Here is a 25,750-nt window from a genome sequence, read left to right as displayed (position 1 = left end):
GGTAAGCAGCCACTTCCTTCATTGCTGCCTCAGCTTTAAAACCCGCTGCTATGCTAAATACCCGGGGTGACTTTCTTCATTATTTCCCCATTATTACTGTTGTTGAATCCTCTTTGCTGGTTAACGTCTTGTTCTTTATAAGCAATCAGAGCGGTGGGGGGGGGGTCATGCAACATGGCCGGGGGGGCCTGGCGGATGGTGTCGTTGGCTTCTTATAGCATCCGAGTGATTCATTCCAAAAGCACCCATTGTGACATGTAGCTAAATTAGCTGCTGGAAACTCGCTGCTATAATAGCTTGCCCAGCAGCGCATAACAAGCCCCTCACTGTAAAGTATTGTGGACTTGATATCTTTGCCACAACGCCGCCAATAATAATTTAGCCCCGGGACTCGGTGCACAGCGGCAGCATGTAAACATCAGCACCTAAACAAGTCTTGTTTGGTCGGCAACACCGCCTCCCCCTTCCTGAGTCATTGATTCCGCTTAGGTTCATTAGCGAAGATAATTTCACTGCGGGCAGGCTGTAGGCCAGCTCATAACATGTCACGATGACAGCTAATTATAGCATCACATCTGTATTAGAATAAATTTGTGAGGTTTTTTTTTTTGTAACGTGGGGCTGCACTGTCGAATGAAAGAAAATGTAAAAAAAAAAAAAATACCTTGAATGAATTACATCAGGAGCCTGGATTCAGTTTATCACGCGGTTAGCTCAGTGTGAGCATTTCCTCCATGCTCCTTGCATGTGCTTTCATTTTCTCTTTGCGTGATTGACAGTTTGTCCAATTCAGTAAACAAGTGACACACAATCAAAATAAAAATTGTCATCATAAGTCGCATTGGTGGTGTTATAGTGTACGTATTCGAAGCGTGTTTTCTGCCCTTTCCTCCCCACACTACGCTTGCGACACCTGTGAGTAACGACAGCACACGCACTCTATTCATCACACACCGGTGCACATGCTCAGTAGCTCTTCATTATATTAATTACTCTCATTGGAAGAGTGATCATCTCCCCCGTCAGACGACATCGCCGCCTGGTACCCACGGAGACCAAGTCCTACGTGAATAATCACCGTTATCTAACAGGGCCGGGCCCCACAGAGCTCGTCGAACTCACTGGGGTGGGGCCTAAATACCCAGTGGGTGGTGCGGCATCCCGGTAAACCGCATTCATCTTTGTCTGCCTCCGGGTAGTGCATGCAAAGGCTACAGGTGCTGTTTTGAAACCTGTTATTGTTAAAGTTGCATAATGTAACTGTAAAACTAAAGCTACCAAGAAAGGGGTTCCTGTAGTTAAAAATAATACTAATTTAATTCTTTTATTTTCTCCTTCACGTCAATTTGCGTGCATTGTCACATGAAGTCAACATGGGACTCACTGTGGGTTGCGGTTATGAACCTTGATGCGATTCAACGCCGCAGCATCCAATCAAACGCATATCAACACATTCCGCCAAGCTTGAGGATTTATTACTTTTATTGTCCTGAATGGAGCATGTCTGCAATGGCCTCATCTCGCTCTGTTTAAAGTTCTCTTCATGGCCAATTGGGCCGATACGCTATGCTTGTCTGGCGCTAATTGAACAGAGATGGAACAAGGGAGAGCAAGACGGTGTAAAGAGAGGGGGAGAGGAATGGGAAGGGAGGGCTGGCGGAGCATTCAAGGCCTCATTGATTAGGTGGTGAGCGGTGCAATGTTTCTCTCCTGGCGCTTACAAGCATTAAAGCTACATAAACACCTATAATTGGTTCGTTTAGAGCAGTGTGGATTTGACACGCACTAGCACACACGCTATCGTGATGCACGCGTGTGCGGAATATAAGGCGAGTGGGGCAAAATGAAATGCTCATTAAAGTCATTCCAGTGACTTGCAGCGTGGTAAGTGTGGGTGGATGGATGTCTTCTAGATCTCGATGCTGTACTAAGATGGAATGCTAAAAGCATCCTCTGAGACTTGAACACTCACTGCAGGGAGCGCAAGAAAATGGGAGGGACAGCGGTGACTGTGACAAATTAGCTCTTGAATCCATCGCGGCCAAACGGCCGTGGGCATCGGGAGGGCGAGATCCGGCTGGTTGCGTCGAGTGACGGAACGTTATTATGCCGTTCTAATAAAAGTCGACGGCGCTTAGGGGGACTTTTCGGTTGGGCGAAAAAGCACCTCTTTGCATATCAGCAGACCATCTATAAACAATGACGAGTGGACATCTGCCACGCTTAGACTGTTAAAAGGGAAAAAATATCTCAAAGTGCCTTATTGTAGTTTCGCAAAAACATGTTTTGCAACGAACAACAGTGATTATAACAATATGACAGAGGTAACATTTTGCGTGTTACCTGTCCCGTACCGCCACATCCATCACAGGCCGGGAGACCACCTGACAGAGTGGAACTGGCCCACCCCCACCCAGAATGAAACCCTCGCTGGACACGAAATTATGGGATTCCTCCGTCATGGCTGTCATCTCTTATCTAGCACCCACTCAACTAAATCGTCATCGCTCTCCCGCTCTCTCTCGCACACAAATGTCATACACACTGGCTCCGGACTGCGATAAGCGGGTAAATATATTGAGGAGAAGCTTTGTTCGAGCAGGAAAAGCTTAGGAAGTGTTGAGGGTAAGCATGACCGATTTATTAATTGGGAGAAGTAGCTGGCGTCGGCTACCAGCTGCTAGCTGGCTGGCTTGACTGCTAACTGCAGAATGCCGGAAGATTCCTGTAGCGCTCCAATAGGCAGACTAGGCTACTTCCGTGATGAACGCCGGACGAAGTAGGATGGTAAACATCTCAAGGTGATGGAGAGAAAGATTTTAATCGCTGTTGACAGTGATAAAAGTTGAATGAATCCCCTCTGCAATATGATTGGTCGCTGCATCCACGCAGATTTGGCATTCATGACAACTCCTTTCTCAGCTCATCAGTGCGGCACTGATATCAGTCGTGCAAATCTGATTTATGTTGTATTGTCAGTGTACGTGTTGCTATATAATCACGGTGTATCAAACGGATGCTGCGTCAGCATCGCAGTTGCTATCAGGAGTCAAGACGGTCAACCAAATGAGTGTTCTTCATGTTCCCTCAAGGATTTAGTCAGACATTGTATGCAAATTGTTCTTCTCACTGCAGCTTCATTTATTCCAAGTAACCCAAAAATGTCACTTTTCGAATAATTGCAGTGAATTATATTTCGTACTAACATCTACATGGATCTTGTGTTAACATGTTCTTGTTAGTGCCAATATTCCAGTTTTGAGTTGTGATTCGAACCTCGCCCTCAGAACTGTGAGCCTCGACGTCTATCCACTAGCACACCGCGCTGATCAACTACTATTATGTTGAACTGAAGTTTAAAATAAAACGTACTTCAAAAGAATCTAAATTTTATGTCTTGCTGGTTGCGTACCTGTCTTGACTCAGAGTTGGAGAATCTCAGCCTTATTATGGGATGGCAGCTGATTTCACTGCTCAGCTCCTTTGTCCCACTCATTCCACCTCCCACCGCAATTCTTGTGACTCCACGACGTCAATCACGCCTCGCAGATAGCTCCGTGATTGCAATCGACACTCCGATGATGGAAGTGAATAAAACTCCTCGTGACAAGCCCGTGTGTGAGTCATGGCTCAGCATTAAAAGCTGAATGTGACACTCAGCCGTGCTTTATGACGGGAGATTTTCCTAGGATGCCTTTCTCCATCAATCCCCGCTCTCGCCCCCTTCTTCCTTATGTACCTTTTTTAATGCCTGTGGCGGACTTTTGAAGCCTCGGGGGGGGGGTTCGGCAAAGCAATGCGACGACTCCTCGGTGTGTGCGGCTAATAAAACAAATGAGCCACTTCTTTAATTTGAGCTAAGCACTCGTTGCCACGCTGCAGAAAGTGAAATCAATTATGTCCTCTTGGTAGGGTAACTTTCCTGAGTAGTTTTTCTGCTTGTGCATACTCCACCACCTGACTCTACTAACCACTGCCTAAACAAGTCTTTACCCAATGTAAACTCATCCGGGCCAGTGACTCACCCGCCATTTTAGACGTGGTCCTGTCCTCATAAAGGCGGCGTGCAGAGAGTAGTGTTTACAGATACGCCGCAGCGGCTCACCTCTGATCTGCCTTCCGATAGAACGAGAAGAGAACGGGAGGGAGACATGGGAGCAGAGAGGCACGGAGACGCCAGGGGTTACATGATTGCAGGACAAACTCATAAAAGTTCCATTAACCCACGAGAAGTTAAAGAGGCCCTGTTTTCATCCAGCAGACAGGCCGTCACAAACAAAGCATCACCATAAAGTGCGTCCTCCTTCCTTTCTCTCTTTATCTCTGGTGCACTCGCGATGGCCGTCTTGTTTTTCATCTCGTCCCGACATTATTTCTATCAATGCATTATTCCTATATTGACACATTCATGATTCATTTTGGGACGTTGACTCTCCTCATAAAGATTTTAACTGAGGAATCCTTGGATGACCAAAACAGGACTTCCTTGTTTAAGCACCCCCCCAACTCGAAATCTGGCTTCCTGGCCCGTGAGTCACAACCTGAAGACGCCACAGGTCTATATATACGTCAGCGTCGGCTTGTCTGTCGAATTAAACTTGCCATCCGGTCACGACTGCTCACGCGTTTTACTGGCTGCATAATAATGAGATGTGAAATCATCGCGCTCATTTTTGATGAGTGGTGATCATCGACGTCGCGTTTGTAAGAACACACAAGCTGCACATCTTTTAATCAAGTTTGACTTTTAATGGTGGCTTGTTTTCGGTCAGGGATGGGCAACGTAAATTCTGAAGTGAACCATAATTTTGCATAAGGCCACATAGGACCAGGCACTTCCTAACCAAGTGTATCCCAAAAATGCTCTTTTAATACAAACAAAATGCACGCATAAAAGATTCTGAATTTTAACCCCAAAACAAAAGCGTTTAAAGCAAACTACGTGCATACTTCAACATTATTTCAACTGAAACTATTCCCTTTTAGTCTTTTATGATTGTTTGTCCCCAAAAAGGAAGGCAAGTCTCCACCGCATGACTGTGTAAACAGAATCATGTCCCGACATCATAGGACACACACACACACACACACTTGACCCCACCTCTACCTTGTCAGTCACCTCGGTTTTATAGTTTTAGGGAGGTCTGCTGCTAGCCAAAGCGTGTGAGTGTGCTTTCAAATCATCCATTAGGCCACTAAGCACAGGCTCTTAGCTCCTCTTCTGATGCCCTCGCTATCTGGTACCACTATCTCCACTGCTCTGTTTCCCATGGTGTAACCTTACCTCCCTAATTTAGCATGCTTCACTCCAATACGCACTGGGCTTTTTCTTATGCTACGTACAGTAGTACGCTACGTTGCCAACCTGAATTGAGAATTAACCAATCACATTCAATCGCTTGTTAAAGGGGAAGTCAACTACAAAAAAAAATATTTTCAATAATATGTTACCATTTGATAGAGCATAAGAGCAACTGGATTTATTTCTATGTATTCTATATTTGGAATAAAAAGTTTGGACACCCCTCGTCTTTATCTTTATTTTGAGTCTAATGAAGGCAGAATGGTTCGAGAGGATTTTCATTTTCCCTCCAGACAACGCTATCAACCACAAGTGTTGGTCAGCAGCATTCTGAGGTCAGGAGGACAACTCACTCTGCTTCACTGTGCTGAGGGGGTGGGGAGAGTTCGAAGACGTCATGGAGTCTGAAGGGGGAAGCCCTGACACTCGTTTGCCGGGACAGGACCAGGAGGCTTGCTGTGACAGTCGCAGGACGGGGGCTTAATGAGGATTCATCACTGCGGCAGTGGGCCACCCTGTTTGGGGAACATACCCCATGCGTGGATGCAGTTTTGTGTGAGTGTGTACACACTCTGAAAACTGCTGGGTATGTAGCCTAATTTGGGAGAAATGGCTGAAACCGATGAGTCAATAATAACCCAATTTTAGTGAAACAGTAGCCTGACCTGCCACTTGGTTCAATTTGACCCAATTATGGGTTGTTTTGTATGAAGTGAGGTGTCCAGAAATGGTTGACCCATGTCACATGACCATATTTCGCTCAAGTCTCAAATGTTCTGCCATTTCACACCTACGCAAAAGCATAATACTGTGGGAACTCCTTTTTGGACTCATGGCAGGGTGGGGGAAAAACTGCAACAACTTTCCTGTGGCCCTCAGCCACCATGGTTGGCGAGCAGTAAACGCAGCGAGCGGGCTGTAAAATAAAATGAAGTGCGCAGAGAATTGGACGCATCCACAGAGCCATTGGCTGTCGAGTGGGTTGTAAAATAATAACACGGCGTCATAAAAGAAAGTGCTGATTAAATCATTTTTAAACAATATTGCTCGATGCAAGGCATCCTGTTAGAGGGCCCACGAAACGAAAATGTTCTGATGAGGATAGCAGCTGGACTATCAAAATAAAATTAATACATGAGACCAGCAACCATATAATAATTGTATATCCCTCAAAACATTGGGTACACTTGCACATAAGCTTCAATATTAATCGCAACAGTGTATAATGCATCACAGAGGTGTTTGTAATGTTTTGGAGAATTTATTCAGCTCTGTAAATAATTTTATCCAGATCGTATAAACTGGAAAATGAAAATGTTTTAATAAACGCCCAATGCTTTGGGCTCTCTTTATTTGTTATTTTAAAAATGCTAACTGGTATATTAATCACATTGTGGGTTGATGTGAGGTGGTTCATTTTGTAATATTTTATACAAATTGAAAAATAACTGCTTCAGTATGCTAACAATACCTTATGCATTGCACTCATGCTGATTTCTTAACACATCTGAATTTTGCCTTATAGCCAAATATATAGTTAAAAAAAAAACAAATTTAGGCTATTTGTTCTCCTAGACAGAGACAAAACATGAAAACATGCACAACATTCCATTTTATTTAAAAAAAAAAAAAAAGTGCTGCCGCTTTAAAGGCAAAAATACGCTGCTCGACGTGTTCATTCAAAAAAAAAACAATAATGAAACGAGCCAACATCCATGGACAGGTTGCTCATTTAATATTTAAAATCGAAATGACGTCAACGACAACAAACAATCACGCACACCTGAGACAAAATATGGCAGCAAAAGACGAACACGGTCTAAGAACAAACCAATATTAACAAGCCGGTGGAAAGGTGCATCCTCTGAAGAACGTGTCGTTTTTTTCCATTCATTTTATTTCTAATCAGTTCGAATAAAAACTTGTTGTTGACTCCTACAACCTAATGTGTGTGAGTTATTGTTTGAGTGATAATTGTACACCTGTGAATTAATGAACACCCCTCCCCAAATGGTAGATTCCAAGTACATTTGGAAGTGTGTACAATTCAAAAAATGTACCGGTGGAATTAGCTCGTTTGGAAAACAATGCTTCGAATGTAACGTGTTGTGACTAAAACCACTCAGGTTTCTTACAACTGGGGAATATATTTCATTTCTTCTTTCCTGTTGGATAGGAGTACCGTCGACTAAAGGTATGCTCATTTTTTTTGTAAGCTTTAATTGTAAAAATGTTGTGCCTGCTTTGAACGAAATTTGCTTATGGTGTGTTTTATGTTTTCGAATGTACTCTGTGTACCCCAAAAGTCCTTTGACTACCAATTTTAAGTATTTTTTGCTTCATCGTTTGCCTTGTAATAATTGTCCCATTGTCTCCTTTTTAAGCTTTTACCAAAAAAAAATATCTTGTTTTATTTTTGTCACGTAAGCAGCTAGTCCATGGCTGCGCCATAAATAATGTTGATAAAGACGCGGGTTCGAATGACTTTCACGCCTCCCCCCTCCTCCCCCTCCTTCGATTGATTTAACGTGACCCCCGCTTCCAAATGATATTGGAAGCCTATTTAAACAGATGAAGGTCTAAATTGTCTTGCTTGTATGCGCATTAATCTCCCATTCATCATCATTATGGTGCGATTGGGTCGCGCACGCCTCCGCCAGCCCTTTTGCGTTCTTCGACAAGGGCCTGTAAATTAGGATGTAAGCCAATTTCAACAACAGCACCACATTTTCTGTGTGTGTGTTTGTATGCGCTTTACTTTGGGACATCTGCACTGCACCGCCCCTATCCAAATGCTTTGTGCGATATAGTGGAAGCAGGGGAGCTATGTGCCAAGTTGCTCTTCTAAGCATGATGTGGTCGTATGTTGAATATTTTTCTGCTGAAATGGAATGCAATTGTTGTATTCGACCCTATGCATGCGTCTTAAACGTGCTTATTTACCCCTTTTCGTTCCGCAGCAAAAAAATATATATTTTATGATGCACCTGTCTGATAGATGTATCTTTGTATTTAATTATGTATACATTTAAATGACTCGCGTCCCTTCCCAAGAAAACAGCCTTGATAGTTTACATAAATCTGCCTGTGTGCGCGAGCGCTTCTTAAACGGTGTATTATTCCGAACATATGCATTTTAATCAGCGTGGTCACACTTACAAGAACTGCAGTTAATAAGGCCATCAATCAAGATGGAGGTGGGATGGAGGGGCTGGGGGGGGGGGTGCTGGTTGCGCCACGCATGGATGCAGAACCGTCTGATTAGCACCCACCGTGTGGACGGGGATCCGAAGGTGTTTTGTCGTTTGTGTGTTTCGAAGATTGATGAATATTCATTTGCAATGAGTGTTTTTATTTTTACATTACCTGCCATATGTTCAATGACCACAACTTAGTCACAATTTTGCTGTTATAAAGAGGAAAGGAGTGCTGCTTTTTTTCCTTCTATTTATTTACCGTCCATGGTTCATTATTGTGCATGGTTGTTTGCAGAGTCTGTACCATACGGAGAGATATTTTAAATAATCTGGTTATTTTGTCCATGTGGTGTTGTGAAGAAAGAGATGCGATTTTGATAAATACTGCATATAAATTCTGCTAACTTAAAATGGGGGTGCAATAGAATTAAAACTAGAGCGTAATGTTTTCCGTGCATTAATACGAAACCGTGCCACTAATGTCCAGCGAAATATAATGAAAAAATGCCTCTGAAAGTGGAGTGCGTCCCTGAAAAATACATCAATCCATACAAAAATCTAATTTGAGAAATATTACGCAAAGGTGCCGAATGAAGAACCCAGCAGCCTTTAAGACGTAAAATTGGCTGCAATTGTGATTTAATGCAATCAATTCAAGTCAAATAGCGCAATTAAGCTCCCGCTGATTGGTGCGTCATCGATCTCTTTGCACCTCCGGTATCTATCGCTATTAAGTGCTGCAAGAGGAAAATATGAAGGAGCCCCGGGACCACTTAAGTGTCATGGTCAATCACGTGATATGAGGCCGCATTCTGCTCTTGACATCGACCACTTCAGAAGAAAATTAATCTTATTATTGAAAGAGGAGCGAGGGAGCTCTTAGATGAGACAATGATATTGAGAGAGAGAGAGGGAAAAAAACTATACAACATTGTAAAATGACTAAAAGAAAACTCGTCTGCTCCACTTTGATGAGTTTATTGCAAATTAGACGTTGAGATATAACCCCACAACAGAAAATCAATTCAAACCAAAATACATAAATATACACTATAGTGCAGCAATTAGGCTTTGATCAAAAGATAATCATATTGATGTGCTGGCTCTTAAGAAGAAGTTGGAGGAAACACCAAATATTTAATTTTATTTTATTAAGATATTTGATTGTCCACTCTCCATCTTGTCTTCCTCCTCCTTTTGTAATCCGCTCCCCTGGCGCCTTGTTACCTTTCGGCAGCAACCATCGCCTTCCTGGTCTAATCATTAATTCCGCACTCAAAATTCACCGACTCCTACATATACACCACGCTGTAATTTCATGTGCACATGGCTGCGATCCGCCGCTCATGAGACGGCTCCGGCTCCGTTAACAAATTTCCCTTGTTAGAAATGGACTCTGGAAGCATCATTCGCTAACATGTGAAAAGAACCTATAGAAAATAAACTGAAATAGGGATTTTAATATTTCAGAAGCTATAAATTTGATTTTTGCGCGCGTCTGTGTGAGTCCGAATTGTCATTATTTATGTGTAGGAGATTTTGCGTTTTATCTGGTCAGTGGCACTTCCTCCCGCTGGTCCACTGTCACGGATGAAGTTTTGCTCAGCACGGAAGGCGTAAAAGTGACAAAAGCATCAGTCCTGCTCGTTGGGGAGCAGTTGAAGTCCGAGGCCGGGGGCCTGGATGAGAGGCCGCCGGATGGAGTGGAGTGACAGGCCAGGCAAGTGCACGGGCTTCCCCCGGGACCGAGCCCGTGAGCCGGACTCTGGTACAAGGTCGGGTGCCTGAAGGCGCACAGGAGTTCCGGTCTCTGGTAGGGGTGGGACAGCATGCGAAAACTGTCCAGGGAGCGCAGGGGGTTGGGGAAAGGAGTGGCAGGGGCCGGAGTCGACCCGGCTCCCATCCCCAGGTGCGAGTAGTAGGGCAGCGGCAGGTGCGATGGGAAGGGGTAGGGCAGGTTCCCCGTGGCCGCCGCGTGGCTCATCATGTACCTGTAGAAGGCTGGGTCGGCTGGGTGAGGCCACGTCATAGCCAGACGTTGACGTTTGTCCTTCATTCTGCGGTTCTGGAACCACACCTGGGGCAGGAGACAGGCCAGGTCAAATATTAACCACAAACCAAACTCTATTACAGACCATAATAACTCGCTGTGTGCATTTATTTGCCTTTCCGCGCTACTTTTTGTTTTTGAGATGTCCAAACAACATTTGGGGCAGAAAATAACCCAATTATGAGTCAAAAGGGGGTCAACCACTGCTTGGGTCATTTTGACCCAATTTTTTTCCCCACATAACCGCAAAAATTACAATTTATTTTTATACAGCAAAATGGGTGAAATTGAGCCGTTTGTCCCTTTTTAATCCATATTGGGTTATGTATGACCCAACATTATAGACCCCTATCCGCAAGTGTGATTTTATTTTTATTTTCAGACGAATTCGTTTCACTTAAGAAGTAAAAACAAAATGGGATATTTTTTCTGCACTCAGTTCGACCTTTTATTGGAGGACGTCTTCTCTCCATCATACCTTAATAGTAGTTTCCGGTAGATTCAACGCAGCCGCCAGCTCGCACCTCCTCGGCCTGGACACATAGTTCTCCCGGTAAAATTCCTTCTCCAACCGTGCGATCTGCTCCCGGGTGAAGGCTGTGCGGTACCGGCGAATCTGATCCGCCGAGTAGGAGAGAGAGTTCTGACCTGGGACGGTCTTACCCGGGTCAGAACCAGAATCGCTAGGCGATTCTCCATTTCGTCCTAGAGAGAAAATAATAGCATAAAATGCAGTTTGTGACATGTGGGGGGGTGACTTTTTTTAAACAAAAAATATATTTTTTTCATTTTTTATGTGAACCTTATCATGCGGTTATTTTTTAAAATACGAGCAAAATGTACAATTGGCATCAATACTTTAGAATTACAACCATTAGTTGTTGGTGCTTATTAAAATACCCTTCCTGTCGCTATTATTTTAATCACAAATGACACTGGTATTTTTTATATGCATCATACAGGTGCAGTGACAGAATTAAAAAATTCTTCTTGTGGCTTTAATTCACATTTATAAAGCCAAAATTGTATTTTGAAATATAGTCTCAGTGACTGCTAGATTTTGACATATTTACAAATTCTCGCTGTCCAAATACTTTTGCACCGCATCCCTACCTTTAGCTGAAGGGTACTCCAAGCTTTCAGGCGTGCAGCTCACGTCGATTTCCTCGTAGAAGTCCGACTCTGTGTCCGAGCTGCAGCCGTCTTTGTGGGGGGCGTCGCCCCGGTGCCTGCCGCCCATCTCCGCGCACAAATTCCTGCGGGCAATCTCCTCCATCACCGCTTCCGTCAAGCAGCCTCTGCGGTCCGGTTTCCCGGGGCTCCCGTCTGCCAAAGCCGGGTTGCTCTTGCGCGTCTGAGCCTCCTGGGCCAGCATCTCCTCTCGGCTCTCCATCCAAAGTAAAAACTTGCGGCGCAAAGAGGTAGAGATGTTTTTAGGGTGTGTGGGGGCGAGAGGGTGATGGCCGATGCGGTGGCGTGTTGTGGGTTGAGTCTGGAGGAAGAAGAAGAGGAGGAGGAGGATGAGAGGCTGGATGCAATCCGGTCTAACCCTGAGAGAAGAGTGTGGAAAAGGAGCTCTGGGAGGGATCACCATTCCCTCGCCCCCTCCCACCTCTCTCTCTAGAGTTGTCAGTCTGTTGGATGCCCTATGACGTCACGTATTGATTGTGTATTCAAACTGAAGGCGCAATGGTAGTGCGAGTTGTTGTTCACTATAAAAAAAAATGACATTCATGCAAGCAAGTTGTTTGGGTCACTAGTTCGGTAAACTCTTTTGTTGTTGTTGTTGTTGTTGTTGTAAAATGTGGAAACGTCTTTTTTGGTTTCTGATGGCGTTTTAATCTTAGTCCCTTATTTGATAACGGATATTCCCACTTGGTTGAAATAGGTTGAATAAATTACCCCCCCTAAGATCCGCGGTGACAATTTACACACACAAAAAAATGAGGTAGTTAACATTTTGGTTGACTGATTTGACCTTGGGGACTTGAGGCAGCAGTGACAACATATTGTCTGTCTGTGGCCTTAAAAAGAGTCCATTTGTTTGTTCAATCGTTCTCTCTCTAATCTAGAAAAGAAAACATACACGTTTTTCAGTTTAAGTAATAGTAGTATCAGTGGCTTGTTTTTTAAAATAACACAATGCATGTTAAAATGCAATATATATATATATATATATATATATATATATGGTGAGACTTCACTTTTTACTTTTATACAACAATTCGGGTTTTGTACTTTTTCTCTTAAGTAAAGGGCTTGAATCAATACTTTTACACTTTTACAATTATATTACAAGTGTCTTCACTCCAGAGTGACAGCACTTTTGCCAACTCTGGTTACAGATAAAAAGTTTCTTACATTTTAGTTATTTATAAATCACGCAGTCTCGCGTCTTTGCACCCCTCGCTCAAAAAAGTATATAAAACACATATGCAGCTCTCATGTCGTTTGTTGCCCCCCCCCCTACCGACCCCCACCCGCACTACCTTAAGTGAAGTCAAGTAAAGTCCTTAAAGGTCAAGTCTCAGGGTCAGTTTAGATAAGAGACCCTTTGACATTGAAGCCTTTAAACGCTAAGAGCCAGACCAGGAAACGTCCCAGATGAAAAAATATCCTGCTGTTTTCCGTTTTAAACCTTTGGCGCCATTACATGATTTCCATCTGTGTCAATGCATAAAGTCACTCCCTTTCATTTGCATGCACTTAGTCAAAAATATTGCGGTATTCCCAAAACAGCTTGTAATTATTGACATTCTATGCCATCCAGGGTGTGACATCTTTCATGCATTTCTCTCGCCAATTCAAAGGGGCATGCACATTCCACACATTCCCCAATTTCCATTCGAGAGCAGTAGCAATTTCTCAACAGCCGCTTCTTACTTTTGTCGATTTGCTCCGGCAGCTGCAAGGCATGGGGGGGATTTGTGTGGCGGTGATGTTGGCGCTGCGTAGGGGCGGGGTCGTGTCTCGGAGGACGCGGGGAGGGAAGCTTCAAACTGCAGCAGCCTCTGCTGTCCTTGTGCGCCCTCGCCTGTCTGATGGAGGGAAAAGCAAGAGTGGGTACCCTCCCCTCCCCCAGCCTGCCTGCCTGCTGAGAAGTCAGGGGAAATTCCTTTGGTTTTATCCCCCCACCCCCTCCAACTCCTTCCTCGGATGGAGAGAAAAGAAGACATGTCGCGCTTCCGTTGTCGTCTCGTGCTGTTGGATGGTCATCATATTTGAGTGACAATATTTGAAAAGAGTTTGTGCACATTTTGAACATTAACATCGTGGAGAATAAAGCTAAGGTGCACTTAAATAATAGATTGTGCGAGAACCATTCGAAACGATTAAATACAAATGTATTGCGCGTCCGAGTTAAATGCAAATGAACTGTACTTTAAAAAAGTACAAAACTTTGTTCAAAGTCATGCACAATTTAAACATGAATTGCAATTAAATATGAACAAATAATTGCTTAAAAAAGGATTGTATTGAATGTTAAATTAAATCAAAACAATATTTTTGCAAAGCAACAATTATAAAACATTAAATGCTAATCTACTGTACTTAAATTAAATACAACTGAACAGAATTTCAAATGTATTGCACTCTGGATATTTTTATATAACGACTAAGCCACTGCAAAAATAAATATTAAGCACCATTTGAACATTTAATTCAGGGATTATGTCTCTTTTATGGTGATGCATAGTACCAAACTTTGAGAACCACTGCAACAGAGACATGTAGAATTAAAAATAATAATAATAGTTAGAATATATATATTTTTTTAAATCAATGCTCCCTTTTGATCAACGCTGTCTGGACTCTCGTATTGGTGTCTTTATTTTTATTTATTTATTTCAGTTTAGTGATGTTTTTTTTTATTCTTCTCTCATGTGTCTCAATAACCAAAATATTAGACACACCTTATATAATACTAGTCGTTCTCGACCATTCCAAATGATAATGTGAATGTATAGCCAACTCATATAGGTAAAATAATATATTTCAGACATTCATTTAAAAGTGAGATTTGTAATTAGTAACTTGCTATTGAAAAAAAATAAAGTACTCTCATCGCGTCGTAGGTGCTTTATTGGTAATGTGGTTTTCATAATGGCGGCAATGTGTCCTAATTCTCAGAAAGGCTTGCGTAATTGTGCATTTTTAAATTTAATTAATTAACAAAAAATACCCCAGTACGATTTGCATCTTTTTTTGCGCCAAGAATGTTCGCTCAATTGTGTGCACGCGAGACTTGTTCTCTCAAACACTTTGCTCGATGTCGTCGCTGTCTATTGGCACCAAACTCCCTCGAATGATCGATTGCAAAGGTTGTTTTTGTGCTACCTGATGTTATGCAATGGGTCTTGGCCAGGGCAGATGGAATCTTGTGATCCTTCCGAGATAACGCCGCGAGAGGCTTTTGCGCAACCGTCCTGACCTTGGTTGCTTTACAGTAGTGTCATTTATATTGTGTGTGTTTTAGATAGGGGAATGGGCTTGGAGACTTTGCGGACTTAAAAGGAAGACAATTTACACAGGTGGGATTGTGTTTTAGTCTAAAAAGTAGTGTAGGGAAGCAACGACGTAGAAATAATTGGTTACTATATTTTAAGAGATATTCCAGGTGTCTGTGGTTGGTTTTCTATTTTTTTTATTTACTTTTACTCCCTATTTGCAAATTAACTAAACTTTGTACTCCTTAATCTCGGGGTAGGCTTTTTTATTTTAGCTTTTTTATTTATTTTTTTTTGCGTGCGCAGATGACTACAAGAAGTTAAAAAATAAAGTTAATTGAGGATAATTGTGACTGATTCAGATTCGGAGAAGCAAGATATTCCCCATCTATGAATTTATGACAGTGGCCTACAAAATCCGTGAGAAACGGCTTGACGTGCGGCAACCTAACGCTTCTGACGTTCAATAAGTATTAGTATTTTTTTTTTTAAAGTTTACATTTCTTGTTAGTCAGTTCACAACTTTAGCATATGGAAACGGGTTGATTTTGAGCATAAAAGTCGAGCCAACTGCTAATCATGTAACCTGCAATGTGACTTTTTTTCCCTCAGTATGTGCACGATCGAAACATAGTAAGAAATATATTTTTGATTAGCACCTCCGTGCTTATGAGCATTTTTAAAAATAGTAAAAAAAAAAGTTTAATCTGTGCTTCTACTTTTACCAGTCTTTGCATGAACGAAAAAAAATGGGTCAGCTCATGATTTCAAGGCAATAGAAAAATACAATTTAAAATTGGGCATTCAACGAAATATTGCCTTCCCCGCGTTTCACAACAAAGAAATACGAGTTTACAGAACTAAATGATCCTTGTGTTATTCACCAACTAAAAGATATGTCAAAACAACTCAGCAAATTGTTTTGGAGATAACTAATATTGTTGCCATACGTGTCAATAATTTCTATTTTAAAATGCTCCAACTTAAATGACTGTTTTAGACCATAAAAATACAGTAAAATATTTTTTCATAGTATTTTACACTTGTGCATTTTTGCTTTAAGAGTATAGTTTTGCCACCTAAAGTGGGCCATTCTTTGTGACATGGAGCATGCAGAACTCTTCTCTCCATCGTGACTTCTTTGCGGGGGGAAGCTAAAGGAAGGGTGGGGTGTGGTGGGGTTGAGGGGGGGGTGCTAATGCACCCCTCACTTTTATGAGGCAGCAGGCAGCCCAACTTGAACTTGACCATGGAGTCTGCGCAGTACGCGTGTAATCCAATCCACGCGGATGTGCCAGATAGGGTGGCTTTTGGAACACAATTACGCACGTGATTTGGCACATTGCTGGCAGACGAGCTTCTCAACCTGGAAGGAAATAAAACGATTTGTTGCCCCTCCCGTTTCGCTCGTTCTCTCCCTCGCTGGAGTTTGGCCTTGAAACTAAGATGACGCATGCAGATTTAACTCGCTGACCTTGGAGCTCGTTCGGGTGACTGCAGCTGGAAACCTTTGTCTCGCTCATCCCCGCGAACTTTCAGATCCATACTGTCAACTGACAAGACTCCAAACGATGTGCGTGCATTGAAGTCACTTTCAAAGTGGGAGTGGGGGGTCATGGCATAAAGTGGGCCAACATCAGTAGCAGGGTAACACACCAGGTGCAAAGCCCTGGCGTTTCACACGATTCCAGCTTCTTCAGGCTGGCATAGCTCGAGAAAGCTGATATTTACAAGTTGCTCAAGCTCGTGAACGTGTTTCTCATTTTAGAGCCTTGCGCGCCATTACGTTCCATCTGAGGTTTACTGTACTTGTTAATGAAAGCATGCGATTATGATAAGAAGGCCAGGGTTCCCTTTCAGACTTGATCGAAAATGGGACAAATGTGATTCAATGCAGGTGATAAGAGCGGCCAAGTAATGACGTCATCGCGGTACAACGTACGCTACGTGAATCAATTACTGAGCAACAAACAATCGCTGTGGTGCACACCAAAAGCAAACACCATTTTTTAAAAAAGAAAATCCAATATGTCTTATGGTAGGTGGCAATCGAACATGAAACTCTTGAAAGATCAGAAAATGGAAATATCGCAAACGTGAAAGTTGATGTCACAGAATGCTTGAAGGCTTTCGTGGCCGCTGGTTGACACGTTCCATTATTTCTATTTCCTTTTACTGTGGAAAGACACGAAAAAATGACTGAAAACGAACTATGAAAGCGAATGTCGATGCCTTAGTCAGACTTTGTTTACATCGCAGTCCTCGATCTTTAATAGAGAACTCAACCCGTTTCACGCAAGGCCAAAATCTTATACCCGTTTTTTTTGCCTCTTTCGTGGGCCTGCTTTCTAATTCCATTTTGACAACGTTACATTTAATGCTGCGAAAGGGATCTATTTGTTATTACACTTATGAGGACATTCTGTTTTTGAGTTTGTGATATTTATAATCTATCATAAACTTACCATGCAATTAAAAAACTTTTATACAACCCACACAGTTCCATCCACCAGAGACTACACTTATTGGTGATTAATCTGACCTAAAGCTTGAAATATACTTCACGTTTATTTGGACATGAGAGAGACTGGTTTGATTTGAAATTGCGATTCAAGTATAGAAGCTTATTACAATCTGTGTGTTTTGTATTATTCTTTGCGTGAAAATGCGGCCCGAGGTAGTAATATCTGCAATGCAAGTCTGAATTATTTGCAACCTTGACCGGAAGAACAAACATTTTGTCTTAGATATATTCACCACTTTTTGACCCGTTTCCCCGTGCATTAAGTCCCAATAAATGTTCCTTTCTTTTGTTTTGGACATCATTTGAATGTCATTCACAATATATGTGCAGTGCAACTTTGCGTCTCTGTCTGTTGTTCTAACCCATGAATAGTGGGCCAAATACTGAAAATGCTGCTGTGCGCTTAATGTGAAGATGTATTTATGTCTGCCCTGGCCACCTTACCGAGGACGCATTGTTAGCACCTCTTGAACTGCAGCATTTGAAAGTATTGCATTCAACTAAAATGCCAAATTCTTATCAAAGCGCATGCAACAAGTTGGACGTATAATTTCTAGCCACCCGCACACATTAGTGCAAACTACTCAAATCATATATTGGCTCACGCAAGATATTCACAAACGTTTATTCCAGGTTATCTTGCAATCACACTGCTTAATACATTTATAGCCACATTACGCGTGCATGCAGGCACCAGTTTCATCATATGCGATACACCACGAGCCTGTGTTTTCCTGGAGAATTGTTAAGATGAAAAACGTGGTCAGTTGCAGTGTGTGTTATGAAATAATTCATCAGTGCACCATAAAATAGAAAGGAAAACATACCATATACGGAGTAGACGTTTGTAATATGTTTCCTGAGATCATTTTGCACGTAAATAGTGAACAGAATCTAATCACGCTCTTGTAAAGTGAACCTGATATGTGTAACCTTAATCTGCTGCTGTAGTTTTTCAAATGGAAAAGGTCTTGGTAGATTTTATTTATATAACTTAAAAAAAAAATGAAGAAATTCATTGCAGCAGCTTTGTAAGGGTATTGCATCATATTTTCAGAGGAGTGCACTGAACGCTTTTGTAATATCTGCGTGATTGTTTGTGCACTGGTTTTATGAAAGCATTGTTTTTATTTTTTTTATTTTTTTGCTAGTGAAAAAGTAGGTCAAATATAATATATTTTCCAAATAGGGGTTATATAAATACACAGAAACTATACAGACTTGCTGATCGTCCGTGTATACTTGCTCGTCGTCCATTAGAGAGTTTTTCATTAAAAGTTACAACAGCATTTACAAAAAAAAGCTCAGGTTAAAGTTAAAAAGTCAAACAAGATGAGTGAAAGCGTCAGAACTAACAGACTAAGAGCCATCGGTCGTAAACAGACCAGACACGCATTGAAACGACGCGTTCAGCCCTTCCCTTCTATTCCAGAGTTGCCACCATTGTCACACGTATTTGCCAAAAAACACCCCTGGAAAGATCACCAAAGAATAAAAAAAAACAAATTTCTTCGAATCCTACTGTAGACTCTCGAAAAGTGCACTGGGCTCAAACGTCGCTGAGACATTGGACGAGTAGTTGAGAACGAGCGCTTGTGCAGAAAACAAAATGATAGTAAAAGTTAATGTCCTCCAATAGCTTTCATTGGGACAGGAATTCTCACCCTTCTTCCGTTCTTTTCAAGCAGCTCAGACGCTCCCTTCAAAGCGTCAATGGCCCTCAGCCCGGACGGCGAGACAGCAACTTTCAACTTGACCTTGGCCTCCAGCGGCGTCCACCTCCCTCCAGTAATTAGCCCGAGTCACAATAGCCCCCCCTAAGATAATAATCGTGCACAGTTTACACGTTGATGGCGTCTGAAAGCTCATTTTTGCAGTTTATTTCGCGGACGCCCATCTTCAGGAAAATACGCAACAAACTATTATGGCGTGCGTAAATATGAGACAATTATTTTTTATTATTTTTAATATAACTCGTTATTTGCTTTAGTGACACAGTTTGCTATCCACTATCTTATTACATGCGTATTTTTAAAAAATGCATGACGTGTATGCATCTATATGCGTGTTTCATGGTTTGCCTCAATTGTCGCATTACGAAAGTACTTTTTGAATACACAATTCAACATGAGCTACGATTTAAAATAGTGGTTATGAGTCGTGCACGTTGCTTTGCTCGTGCATAGGAAAAAGGATGCATAACAATTTTGTATCTATAAATACATGTAAGTGTGTGCGTAATCGAGCGTGGGTTTGGGTGTACTTTATACTTCTCAAATCAAGTAAATGCTGTGATGCAGCACTCCTCTGATTCGAAATATTGTGCTCAAATCGTGTAGGTTTAGTTTATTCACATTGTTGTGTGCATATGGGGACAATGCGTGGCACATGTGTTTGCATGTATGCATTAATATGTGCCTAATCGAGCAAGTTATCTCCTCTTGAAAGGACTTTATGCACAATTGAGGCGGCTGTTAATTTGAAGTACCTTTCTGACTTTAAAAAATGATTATTAGTCAGAGGCTTTATTTTTTTTTAGTTATTTCAGATGTGACGCAGCAACAAAATCCGACGCAAAAGACTAGCTCAATATCCGGATAGCTACGGTCAACTTACGTCTCCGCATATTCCTCCATTTAATTATCTCAAGTGGGGATGTTTACCGTCCCTCCTTTTGCACTGTGGGTCACGTGTTGCCGTGCCGACCAATGACAGCGCGACGTCAGGCGCTCCGGTGCGCGTCACCGCTTTACGCTCTGGGAACCAGGATGGATCTTTTTTCACTCCGTGGGCTTTTTCGAAAAGAGCCAGAAGCTTCAATGTTGGACGCCGTGCTATGACAACGTCACTGCTGCTCCGTCCTCCTCGCTCCTGGTTCGACCCGTCGGTGATGTTCCTCTACGACAACGGCGGCGGTTCTGATGAAGTGAGCAAGAACATGGAGGGCTTCGCGGGCGGTAACTTCGCGGCGAACCAGTGCAGGAATCTGATGGCGCACCCGGCCTCCCTGGCACCCAGCACGGCGTACCCGACCGGCGACGTGCCCGCCACCGGCGTGGGCGAGCCGGCGAAGCAATGCAGCCCCTGCTCGGCCTCCCAGAATTCCTCCAGCGCCTCCCTGCCTTACGGCTACTTCGGCAGCGGCTATTACCCGTGCAGAATGTCGCACCACGGCGGAATCAAGTCGTGCGGGGCGCAGCCCCCCTCCGCCTATGGAGAGAAATACATGGACACGTCGGCCCCTGGGGACGATTTCTCCTCCCGGGCAAAGGAATTCGCCTTCTACCCCACCTATCCGTCAGGTCCCTACCAACCTGTGCCCAGTTACCTGGACGTGCCCGTGGTGCCCACTCTCGGTGCGCCTTCGGAGGCCAGACATGAGCCATTATTGCCCGTGGAGAGCTACCAGCCGTGGAGTCTGGCCGCCAACGGGTGGAACAGTCAAGTTTACTGCGGCAAGGAGCAACCTCAGCCGGGACATATGTGGAAGTCCCCCCTTTCAGGTAAGCAACCTTGAATTAGCATTTTTCACCCTTTTGACCTTTTTGGTATTATATTGGACAGCTACCATGTTACATTTGCCACCACTGTGTGAATATTGATCAGGATTTTAATTTTCTATCTGCACACTTAAAACTGCTCAGTCAAAAATAACCACATTTTGATCAATTTAATTACTTTTGGTTGTTTTGTATCATAACGACTCATTTAATTATGTTATTTTGTACAAGGGAGTTGGATCAGCCCAATTTTTGATTATTTTTGACCCAGTAGTTTTAAAGGGTGTGTTTACGGAGATAATTACTGAAATTAACTCATTTTACATGTTTTAATTCGGAATGTTTTTTGTGAATACAACATAATGCATAATTGCCTTAAATTAAATTAATCATGTTTAAATAGTTTTGTTGTGCACGTCCCACTTGTTGACGCTGTGTCTTCCACGCAGACGCGGTGTCCCACGCAGGCGGCGACTCCAGCTCGTACAGGCGTGGTAGGAAGAAGCGCGTCCCATACACGAAGGTGCAACTGAAGGAACTGGAGCGGGAATACGCTGCCAATAAATTTATTACTAAGGACAAACGGAGGAGGATATCTGCCCAGACCAACCTGTCCGAGCGACAGGTTACGATTTGGTTTCAGAACAGGCGCGTCAAGGAGAAGAAGGTTGTCAACAAATTGAAACCTATCAGCTAGTTCCCCATTTTCCCACCCTCGTCCTCGCATACACACAACGACACGCACACGCTCACACACACACGCACACACCCACACACGCACGCACACGCCCCCCCCCCCCCCCCCACACACACTGGACTGGATTGGAAAAGCAATAATTTGTTGCTTGATGACTTCCTGGAGCTATTTGGAGCAGAATCAAAAACCACCTGCCAGTTTGTTATCCAACGAGGAGGAAAAAAAAATCAAACATTTGAACTGCCATATTTGTGACTTTTTGCTCACCGTCGCAGAATGGTGCACATCGAGCTTCCACCTTTTTATCTGCAACTTTTAACGAGAGTGATAAATGCGAAGATCCAAGGGGAAACGACGCTATTTCGGATTTGGACCTTGGGGATGTTAAATATTAATCTCCCTGATGGTTTTTTCTTTCATTTTTTTTAAATTTTACTCACATGTTTAGCTTGTAGTGCTTGTTGGAACGCGTGTCATCGTTCATGTGCAATTCTCGAATGCTCAGATAATCTTCCGGTATATATGTGTTTATGTCGTGCATATAGCTTTTCATAATGTGTGACTTTTCATGTGGTTGTATATAAAGTAAATTCTAGCATGACGTCAAGGCTATATGTGTGTGTGTCCGTGCCAATAAAGTATGTATTTGGTTGATATGCATCAAATGTTGTTCAAACCAGACTCTTTAATATCTGGAAATATATAGTTATGATGTTTAGTCCTCCCATCCACGAATGTTTTTTTTTTCAGGATTTTACTGCATAATTTTAATCTACTGGTCAATAATGTCCTTGCAACTTCACCTTCAGCGTGTCTTGAGTATTAGTTTGGAATTGCTTACATAGTATTGCAATACTATTATGATTTAAAAAATACATATATTTTAAAGATTGGGAAATGTGTGAAGTAAACAGATTACGTAGAAAGAAAAACCAGCAAAAAGCGGATTTGTGCTGAAATGTAGGTAAACACTGCCATCTACCGACCGTTTTGTGACTAACACCATGATTAAAATTGCCTATGGTCGTAACACTTACATTACATGGCATCTAATATCTCATTATGTGTTGCTTATCATAATGCACTATTTTATGTATTGTCGATTATAATATACAAATGTAGTGAAGATGTAGGAATGTATAGTAAAACTTGGAATTACTGATGATAATTCAACCCGCATGCTTTACTTATTTACGGTATAAAAATTTACCAATGCATTTGAAGTCCTACAGGGTTTTTATTTCTCTCCTCATTGTGTTCAATTCAAGTCAAATTCATCCATTGTCATGACAGTTGCTATTGGTCACGTTTGTATAATTTTAAGCATTATTTAGCGTACGGACGCATTTTAATTTCTGTATGTTTTCAGGGGACGATATACATTGTCCTTTAGCTGTCCAACGTGTTTATTTTTGCGTAATTTAAAACACTCTGACAGCATATTTCTTTTGTACATTTTTCCCTCCCCGTATATTTGTTTAATTTCCATTGTTTTGTCCACTCGTTCTTAACGCCTCCAAAAATTATTTATATTATTCATGGTGCTTCTTCTGCAAAAATTGTGTGACGTGTTGGAAATGTAAAATATACTTTGCATGTAAAATCAATCTTGGATTTTTAAAATGGACGTGTTTTATTTTTGACTTCAGCGTATTACAAAAAAAAGAAAAAGAAACGTCACGTATCGAGCGCTCGCGTCTAAATTCGTTCCTCGATGCTTGTCGTGAGTGACTAAGTGCAGTTGCAAGTGAACAAGCAGCATTAGCCATCTCATCACGCCAGTTTGCTTTGGCTGCATTTGAGCGTGAGTCAGTGTGACTGGCAGTCAAATGACAGCGTGACTCCCCTAGCAGGCTCATTGACATTGGTGATGCAACCGGAACTCATTTTTCCGTGTTGTTTTCATAAGAGCCTCTCCTTAACAATTAAAAACTATACTTGCAATTATCATTGAATGCCACTTATCAATTTACACATTGTTGATGACATTTTTTTCGGGTGGTATTATTTAACGACAAGCAATTAGGATTGTTTTGCAACGAGTGTTGTATTTTTATTTCTTTTTCGAATGAAAATGTTATAGTCGTGCATATCGCAATATAAAATCGGTCAGCTTTGTTTACAAAATCGAGGCCTAAGCATCGGCAGATAAAACGAATGCATTGATACACCGCTTTAATTTATAGTAGAAAATGTTTATAAAGATATGTATACCATATATTTGAGATTACCATATAGCACATATTTGTCAACACCGAATGATTTTATCGTTTGAATTGTTTATCCAAAATAGATGTCCATAAGTCTATCTATTAATCTCACAACATCATTGTGTGCTGATTTATTTTTCTGTAGGCTTTTTAAAATTATTGCTCTTATTTAACCACAAATGAGCCATATAGTGTGGTGCTGTAAACCTTCGGTGGTGGCGATTTGCGAGGTTGCTACTTTACATTTGTTTGCTTGCATGCGACGTCATTTATTTAATTTAAAACATTGCTATTGGTTTACACGTGTGGCAATCAGTGATTAAAAGAAGCCATTTCACTCAACTTTATTTATAGATTTTGTGTAAAACAACCGCAGCTGAAACAAATGTGAATTAATACAAACGAGCACAAAAACGAATAAAATATTCACTTTTCATAGGAACATGATTTAAAATAATAAAATAATAAATTTACTAGATGGCAGAATTGGAGGCTAACCTCATTAGGGTACAGTTTGTACACTCGTGCATATCACTGAGAACCCACAAGAGGTTGCGTCCGCGTGACCGTGGTTCTAACGTTCTGACGTCACTGCAGTGATGCGCGCGCGCGAAGCGGCGCGCTCTTGGACATGCGCAGTGAGCCGCCACTGCGGAAGCTGCCAACAAATAGAGGGACGACGCTCATTGGGGGCCAGGAAGGCAGCGCGAGGTTTGATTGGTTGGTTTGAGGATAACACAAACCCAAATCCCGCCCCTTTTTGCTGAGACGTAACTTGAGCACAAGCGGCTCATAGCACGCCTCCCCCATGGTCAGTGGTACTTTTATGAATGGAACGCCCACTTGCGTTTAAATAGTGGCGTGCAAAACATTGACGTCTGCTGCCATCTTAAGGCCAAACTGTGAATTGCATCACTTGGCTTGACCTTGCATTTCAGCTTCCTGCGTCATTTAACTTCAACGCAAATAGCTACTGCACATTAGCGAAGGTTTTTTTTTTTCTTTGTTTAAATAAATATGTGCTGGAAAATTCCCACGTTTCAAAGCTACGCCTCGATCTTGTTTTTTTTGTTTCTTTACTTAATTGAATCACTTTGAAATATGGTTAATGTGAATCTATTTAAGTATTTTGAAAGGAATTGTGACGCTTAATAAGCCCAATGACCTATAGCAGGGCAGCGAATGAGTCAGCTGCCTCTCAGACGCGCTTGGAGCCAGACGAGGCCAACAGCGTGCTGCATTGTGCTCTTTACATTGACCTTCGCTGTCTGCAAGTAATGGAAGCGAGGCCCGTGTGCACAATCTCACACGCACACACACGTACACACACGGCCACCAATATGTGGCCCAGCTCGGTGGCTCAAGGTTGGACCATAATCTCACAACCGCCCCCAACAAAATTCAGTCCAAGACCGTGACAGCTCACAAATTCAACGCGTGACCGACATCACGCCAAATCCTCCATGTCCAGATTTGGCGCATTGGGCTACAATAGCTCGGAAATCCCCCGTAGCTAAACTCGTTTGCTGTTAGAATGAAGTCGCAATTTGTTGCGTAATAATAAATCGTAGATTGTAATGCATTGGAAATGTAGAGAGGTGAAATTTTTCTTTTTGCGTTAAATGATTGTCATGTTTCAGCAGCAATTTTCGCTTTTTCCCCCTCTGAGTATTTCATAATGGTGCAAAGCAGCTATTTGCAGTGACTTTTTTAATGACTCATTTTGTGCAAGTAGTGTGTCAGAAAATAAGCAGAAAAAAATCTTGAACAATTTTTTTGTTGCTCTTTATTTGCGCGTTATATATTTTTTAAAAGATTCCGA

The 25,750-nt window shown here is 42.2% G+C and overlaps 3 protein-coding genes across 3 annotated transcripts in view; 2 read left to right on the top strand and 1 right to left on the bottom strand.

Moving 5' to 3' along the window:
• The first annotated feature begins 7,390 nt into the window (after window positions 1-7,390).
• LOC148321395 (homeobox protein Hox-A10-like) overlaps window positions 7,391-25,750 on the top strand; it is a 32,661-nt gene continuing 14,301 nt past the window's right edge. Inside the window, exon 1 of the mRNA XM_088319179.1 lies at window positions 7,391-7,496. The gene's annotated coding sequence lies outside the window, so the exon portion shown is untranslated. The remainder of the gene's footprint in view (window positions 7,497-25,750) is intronic.
• evx1 (even-skipped homeobox 1) lies at window positions 10,046-12,027 on the bottom strand. The gene is made up of 3 exons (XM_088319539.1): window positions 11,663-12,027; window positions 11,028-11,254; window positions 10,046-10,576 (listed from the first exon to the last, which is right to left on the bottom strand). The coding sequence occupies exons 1-3, from the start codon at window positions 11,940-11,942 to the stop codon at window positions 10,046-10,048; spliced, it is 1,038 nt and encodes a 345-aa protein (XP_088175665.1). The 5' UTR covers window positions 11,943-12,027.
• Window positions 20,205-21,718, top strand: hoxa13a (homeobox A13a). The gene is made up of 2 exons (XM_088319028.1): window positions 20,205-21,024; window positions 21,471-21,718. Exons 1-2 carry the CDS (start codon window positions 20,358-20,360, stop codon window positions 21,716-21,718), a joined length of 915 nt encoding a protein of 304 aa, XP_088175154.1. The 5' UTR covers window positions 20,205-20,357.

The sequence above is a fragment of the Idiotropiscis lumnitzeri genome, chromosome 16, assembly GCF_059441095.1.
Source record: "Idiotropiscis lumnitzeri isolate Australia: NSW breed Sydney's pygmy pipehorse chromosome 16, RoL_Ilum_1.0, whole genome shotgun sequence".
Lineage (NCBI taxonomy): Eukaryota > Metazoa > Chordata > Actinopteri > Syngnathiformes > Syngnathidae > Idiotropiscis > Idiotropiscis lumnitzeri.
Note: the sequence above shows the minus strand (reverse complement) of the source record. Positions and strands in the feature narration are given on the sequence as shown.